This window comes from Chrysochloris asiatica, unplaced genomic scaffold (assembly GCF_000296735.1).
Source record: "Chrysochloris asiatica unplaced genomic scaffold, ChrAsi1.0 scaffold00059, whole genome shotgun sequence".
Taxonomy (NCBI): Eukaryota; Metazoa; Chordata; class Mammalia; order Afrosoricida; family Chrysochloridae; genus Chrysochloris; species Chrysochloris asiatica.
In genome coordinates, this window is record NW_006408577.1 from 10,107,721 (window position 1) to 10,115,451 (window position 7,731).

General features: G+C 37.8%; 1 protein-coding gene across 1 annotated transcript in view; it reads left to right on the plus strand.

The window, feature by feature from the left end:
* The window catches only part of ITGAV (integrin, alpha V), a 159,682-nt gene that overhangs the window by 63,117 nt on the left and 88,834 nt on the right, over nt 1-7,731 (plus strand). The window contains exon 4 of the mRNA XM_006864065.1: nt 4,248-4,362. Within this exon, the coding sequence (XP_006864127.1) occupies nt 4,248-4,362 (115 nt within the window). The remainder of the gene's footprint in view (nt 1-4,247; nt 4,363-7,731) is intronic.

The following is a 7,731-nucleotide window of genomic DNA, read 5'->3' on the forward strand; positions in this document are numbered from 1 at the left end:
AATTCTTTCTTGTATTTTTAATGACCTTTTGCTTTTTTTCTGTATGATGTTCTTGATATCATTCTGCAATTCTTCTGGACTTCAATCTTTAGTATCTAATGCGTCAAATCTGTTCCTGAGATGGTTTCCAAATTCTGGTGGGATATGTTCAAAGTCATATTTTGGCTCTTGTCAGCTTCTTTTCATTTTCTTCAGCTTAATCCTAAACTTGCATATGAGAAATTGATGGTCTGTCCGAAAGACAGTCCCTGGCCTTGTTTTGGCTGATGACATGGAGCTTTTCCACCATCTCTTCCCACAGATGTAGTCACTTTGATTTCTGTGTATCCTACCTGGTGAGGCTCATATGTATAGTCACTTTTTAAGTTGTTTCAAAAAATATTTGTAATGGAGAAGTCATTAGTCTTGTAAAATTCTATCATGTGATCTTCAGCATCTTTTCTACTACCTCGGCCATATTTTGTAACTACTGATTCTTCATCTTTGTTTTCAACATTTGCATTCCAATCACTAGTAATTATCAGTTCATCTTGATTTTTATGTTTGATCAATTTCAAACTGAAAAAAATTAGTAGAATTCTTTAATTTCATCATCACAGGCTTTCATGGTTGGTGTGTAAATTAGAATAATAATGGTATTAACTGTTCTTCCTTGTAGACATATGGATATTTTCCTATTACAGACAGCATTGTACTTTAAGATAGAATTTGAAATATTCTTTTTGATAATGGATGCCATGCTATTCCTCTTTAGTTTGTGTTCCCTGCATAATAAAACGTATGATATATGTAAATATTATTATAGTACCAGAAAATAATGAAAATAGATAGCTTTTTATTATTTTTTTTGAGCACTTATATTCCAGGGACTAAGCATTTTGTATGAGTTGTCTCATTTAATCTTAACTGCAGTTCTTGGTGATATAATTACCCTTCTCTGTTCCCTTGCTCTGTGTTGCACAAAGCTTTCCTCATTGTGTTTCCTGGCTACACAGTGTGCTATAATCTCACTGCCAAAGCATCGCATACACATATATACCGTATGCAAATTCTGCTTGGCCTTCAGATAGTGTGGTTATGATTATAGCATATCTGTGGTCTAGACTGGCTAACTAGAATGCTAATAGATTACAGATGTGTACTTATTTGTCATGGGATTTGTCCACAATGCTAGAAAATGATTTAAACCAGTTATGCTTAATTATAAAGGTTGGAGTTACCAAATAGTATTTGCAGTGAAAAGGAAATGTTTTCTAAGAAGTCAAGGTTTAGACTCTATGGTGTATATGGAATAAAATCAAGTAGATAATTCTTCATGAATATGTAAATTTTAAAGATTATTTGTAAGGCTGATTTAAGCTAACTTTCTAGTATTTCACTAAGAAGTTTTATTTTGTCTTCTTTTATCATATAGAAGCTAAATAAGTAAACAAATAGGAATATATGATGTACTTTGATTTTTTTTGGACTGGAAATAAATTAGAAGTACAAGTTGGAGAAAGGAAGAAGCAACTAAAGAGAGGTATGAAGTTTTCTAGAAATAAGGGACAATGTCTTTGGCCATCATTTACTATGATCTCTAGGGACACATGGCTATTATTTTAGTACTGTACTTTAGTACTTGTTAGATGAGCTAGTGGTCTAGGAATACAGTGACCTAAATCCAAATTCCAAACCTCTTGCCATTGAGTTGATACTGACTTATAGTGACCCTATTAGGCAGGATAGAACTTCCTTATTGGGTTTCCAAGGCCTTAATTATTTATGTACATTTATGAAAGTAAATTGTTACTTCTTTTTTCCACCAAGGAACATAATTTAAAACCTTGATTTTAAGGGATATTTATCACCATTAAAGGAAGATTTTATTGCACACAAGAAATTTATGAAAGGGGTCCTGCTGTGTGCTGTAGGACAAGCACTGGACTGCTAACCACAATGTCAGCAGTTCAAACCCACCAGCTGCTCCTTGGAAATCCTACACAGAGTCTCTGAGTCAAAACCAACTCAATGGCACTTAATAACAACAATAATAATTTAAGAAAAGTCAACTTCCCTATAAATTTCATCCTCTTCTTCGAAGTACCTAACGTCTCTTCATTTTTCTTTTTAAACTATGCTAAGGAGCTCTGGTAGCATAGTGGTTACAAATCGGGCTGCAAACCGCAAGGTCAGCAGTTCGAAACTACCAGCTGCTCTGTGGGAGAAAGATGAGGCTTTCTGCTCCCATAAAGATTTATAGCCTCGGAAACCCTGTACAAGGTCGCTATGAGTCGGAACCTACTCCACAGCACGTAACAACAAGTTTATATAACCTGGTGTGTGGTGCTGTAGGATAAGCACTTGGACACAGGGTCGGTTTGAACTGCTTGGTTGGTGGTTCAAACTCACCAGCCACACCTTGGAAACCCTATACAGGGTTGCTATGAGTCGGAACTGACTATACAGCACTTAACAACAACAGCAACAAATGTGTATATGTATATATCCTGATGTGGCACTGTAGGATAATCACTGAACTGCTAAACCGAAAGGTCAGCAGTTGAAACCCACCAGGCGCTCTTTGGATATATATATATATGTTATAGTTGTAGTTATTGTTAAGTGCCTTTGCCTCAGTTCAACACATGGTGTCATAGTGACCCTATGCAAGATGTCACAGGATATCTATCTATCTATCTATCTATCTATCTATCTATCTATATAAAATCTGTGTGTGTGTAAACACTGTAAATTGTCAACTCAACAACATTTACTTGTACAATCCAGTGGCATTCATTGTGTTCATCATGTTGTTACCCTTATTTATTCTTTACTTTCTTCTTATATTGCATCCTTATGTCACGAATGTTTAGTGAGGATTTATTCTGTGCCAAGGAAACAGAAAGATGTGCAAGATACTGGCGTGTCCTTAGGAAACATGTAGACTAAAAGATGGAGTGGAGGGTGGCTGAGTTTACCTCTAATACAAATTAGAATGCAGATGTCAGACTCAGAGAGAGAGAGATTCTACTTGTGATTGGGGGGCATTTGACAGTGTTATCAGGTGGGACCAGTCCCTGGAGAAGGACATCATGCTGGTAAAATAGAGAGTCAGCGAAGCCATACCCAGTGAAATGAACAGACACAGTGACTGCAACAATGGCCTCTTGCATACTAATGATTATGAGGATGGGGCAGGCCCAGGCAGTGTTTTGTTCTGTTGTATATAGGATTGCTGTGAGCCAGAACTGATTTGCTGGCATCTAATACTAGGAAGAGTTTGCTTAGGGAGATAAAATTTCAGCAGGACTTTAAAGAATGGTGGACGGTGGATGGGTTGAGAAATGGGTGCATACTAGATAGAGATGTAAAAATGCAGAAGCAAGCAGATAGAGCAAACAATCTATTCTGGAGCCTTGGCTATGTGTAGAAAAGCATGGGAGCCTGTTTTCAGAGTGAACATTAACCCAGTGTTGATGTTGGCGATGTGTGTTGCTTCAAAAAGTATTATAGAAAATCCATTGAAATGTTTTCATTGAATTGTTACACTTTTGGTAGATTGCTGTGTTACCAAAACATGTATCATTCTACTGTTTATAAGTGGTGTTGAAATCTGTAACTTTGGATACAAAAGAAACCACTTAGGTTATTTAGCATGTGAATACAGATATGCTACGTTCTATTTCTTACATAATAAATTAAGTGTTAATTTAAGGGCATCTCCTTTGTGCTTGAAACTGTTATATGGTTCAAGAGTCAATTTTGTTTGTGACTTTCAGCTGAGCATGTAACTTTAAAAAGCATGCTACCTCAAATAATTATTTTTCAAACTGTTTTGAGGGGAAAGAACATATTTGGACTACAATTATGGTATTCAGAAAAAACATGAGTAAAGTGCTTCTTTTTAAATGTTTATCCAATGATGTTATGGGGAATTCAAGGTATGGGGTTTATTAGTTTTTATTAATGCTTAGAAAGTGATGTTAATATCTGGGGTAGTATGATGGTGGTGGTGGTGATGTGCTGTGGATTTGGTTCCTACTCAAAGCAACCCTCTGTAGGGTTTCCAAGGCTGTAAATCTTTACAGGAGCAGTAAACATCATCTTTCTCCTGCGGAACAGCTGGTAGTTTTGAACTGCTGACCTTGAGGTTAATAGCCCGACTCATAACCACTATACTTCCAGAGCTCCTTTGATGAAGATGGTCTGAAATCCTATTTTTTCCAGAGAGCTGTTATATCATAAACTATGCTTTGTGATTTTAGGCCTGCGCCCCATTATACCACTGGAGGACTGAAATGAAACAGGAGAGAGAGCCTGTTGGAACATGCTTTCTTCAAGACGGAGCAAAGACTGTTGAGTATGCTCCATGCAGATCAAGTATGTATAGGAAGTTGTACCAAATTTTAAGAGGAGTGGGAAGCCTAGTTTGTTAAAAATGTGTGTGTGCTGTGTATGTGTGTGTGTTTCTCTATGAGTTTGCCATGGAATCAAAACTTACATATAACATTTATAGATATATATGATGTTTGATGAAAACAATTATATGAAGGTAATGAAGTTACCTTAACATGCTGTAAATAGGTTTATCTTGTCTCCCTAAGAACTAATTTTCATATTCCACAGTTAGTAATAATTAATGTGTAGTTTGTTGTTGTTGTTAAGTGTTGTTGAGTCACTTCCAACTCATAGCAACCCTGTATAGGGTTCCTGAGGGGTGGCTGGTGAATTTGAACTGCCAACCTTGCAGTTCCAGCCGACCTTTCAGTCAAGTGCCTATCATATAGTGCCACACCAGGACTCCATGCATATTTTAGACAGCCCATATTTTTAATTAACATTGGTCAAAAGATACGCAACTAAGTCTGTTTTAATAGAGATACTGCCCTCCCCCACCCCCAACACACACACCTAAAGATTCGAATTTAGTAAGTCTACGTCAGACATACATGATTAACAAGTTTTATTAGGTAATTCTGTGATGGGTACCAAAGTTTGAGAATGTTTTATATTAGTAATGATAAAGAGCAGAGTTTTTATCAGATGGTAAAACAGTAAGCTCAAGAGTCTGAGTTTGGTATTTCTTGCTCTTAAGCAGTTTCCTTATTAATTCATCACCAAGCTCATCCCTCCTTTGATGATCTAGAAAAATGTTAAGATTATCTATATTTATAGTTACAGTTATGAAGAGTTTTAAAACTCTTTGTGTCCCTTTTTCCATGGGGACTTAGATCCTCTTGCTAATCACTACTACAGATCTTCTTTATACCAGAATGAAGAGTACTGGGACACATTATGATATTTATGCCTGGAACACTTTTTAAAAAAATATTGTGGTAAATATATTTGTAATAAAACATTTCCCATTTCAGTAATCTTCATACCTGAAACACTTTTTATGCTATATATATTTTTTTAATTAACTTTTTATTGTGAATTGGGTGAAGGTTTACAGACAAGATCACAGCTCTACATTCAGCAAACTATACACCTTGTTTCTTCTCAATGATTAAAATCCCTTCCCAGCAACAACATTTATCCTGCTTCCTCCCTGTGGCTCTCGATTTACCTCTTATATTTCACAAATGAACAAGGCAAAAATATTCGACGTACGCTTACAAAACAAAACAGAATATATATGCTGCTTTTCTAGGTAGGGATCTCATGCTCCACTCATACTTTTCATTCTTGATGGTTCTGGAATCATCTGTTTCTAAAATGAAAGATTTACTAGTCCTCCCTTTAGTTACGCATCTTCTACAGCTACAGTTGTGGCTATCACAATTAATCCTGGAAACAGTTATTCACAATTCAGTCATAAAATCCTGTCACTAACGTTGTCCCCATCCCCTTTCACCAAATCCATCTAGGAAAGAAGGAAACTATTCAATGGGGAGTCTGCCTTAACCCCTTGTTCTGCAACAAAGCACACTCATGAAAACTTGAAAGCTAGCCACTTCTTGCCTTTATAGCTGTCCTATTTTTCATAGCCAATGTTGACATTTCTCTGGTAGCGTAGTGGTCATGAATCAGGCTGCTAACCACAAGGTCAGCAGTTCGAAACTTCTAGCTGTTCTGCAGGAGAAAGATGAGGCTTTCTGCTCCCAGAAAAATTCACAGCTTCAGAAACCCTGTGCAGGGTCATTATGAGTGGGAACCAACTCCACGGTACTTAACAACAACGACATCAAGCCAGTACACTGAGGAAAGATTATTCCTTGATGTAAAGGATCCTTCCATGGCGGTTAGAATTTTGAGTCACTGCATACATAGGCAAAAGTCTGATTTGTCAAATTGCGCTTCTTCTCAGTATCAAACATCTTATTCTTCCTTGGTTCTTGTTCTAGTCAACTAGCCATTCAAGCTAGGTCAAGTGGGTACTAGCTGCAAGTTTGGGAGTTCACACACACCTCCCTACACTTCAGACCAGCTGGCCACTCCACTGTCAGTCCTAGCCTCCACAGGCTAGGTCAGTTCCCATGGGCTTAAGAGTTTATACATTTTCCTCAACTTCAGACTAGCCAGCCATTCCTCTTCTTACTCTCATCTCCAGGTCAGTGAGTATCAATGAAACATGGCCAAACTCAGCCTATATCTTCATTGCTGCATTTTCCCCACTCACAAGTAGACCCAGGTGGTCACCAGCAAGCCTACTAGACTGATAATGGGTTTCCTTTCAGTTTCAGTCCTAGAAGGGGATTTTCCTTGATGGGCTGACTGTCTTTCCTTGATGCCTCCAAAGCAAACAGCTCGCCTGATATTCAAACAGCCAAAGAGTGCACTATTTTTTTTTTTTTAAGATTTTTATTGTGGATTGAGTGAAAGTTTACAGGCACATCATCAATTTTACATTGAACAAATCATACACCATGTTTCATTACAATGATTATAATCCCCTCCATGTACCATCAGTTAATAGTATTTCTCTCTAATCACGTTAGCTTTAAAAAAAACCACACACACAAAAAACACTCGGTCATGTATAATAGTTTACACCTCCAAAGGGCACATTCTACAAGTCTGCAAGCCAGGAGGCCACCATCTCTTAGTCCCTGTCTTGCCATGAATCTGGAGTCCTCAGTCACTCCCCCTGTCCGTAACCCCATCTCTGCCTCTGTCTCTGACGTTGCTGCTTCTCTGGATAAGGTCCCGCATTCTCTTGTGCTCTTCTCCCTTGATGGTCCTAGGGTCCTGTGTTTCTGGACTATAAAGATTAACCATTCCCCTGTTTTTGTTACAAAGATTCGACCTTCACAATTGTGACAGTCGCAGTTAGTCATGATAACTATTATTCACTACTGATTCCATACGAATCTTATCCCCATCTCTTTTCACCAGAACCATCTAGACGAGGTGAAAACTATTCAGTGGGGACTCTTTCTTCACCCACACACTCTTAAATTAAACTCTCTCTTGAAACCTTGTAAGCCAGTCACTTCGTGCCTTTATCGCCCCCTCATTTTAGGTAGCCAATGTGTAAGTTGCACGTCCCTATCTACCCTGTGGACAGAAGGAAAAGCATTCATATTTGATGTGAAGACTCCTTCCCTCTCTGTTGGTATTTAGAGTTACTGCCTCCATGAGTATAGGTCAGGTTCATCAAATTGTAGAATTTACCCTTGTTTCCTTTTTTTTTTGTAATCTTCCTCTAATTGAGTTCTGATTATCAAGCCATCGAGGCTAGGTCAAATGGGTACTGTCTACAAGTTTGGGTGTTCTTGTGCATCTCCCCTCACTTCATATCAGCTG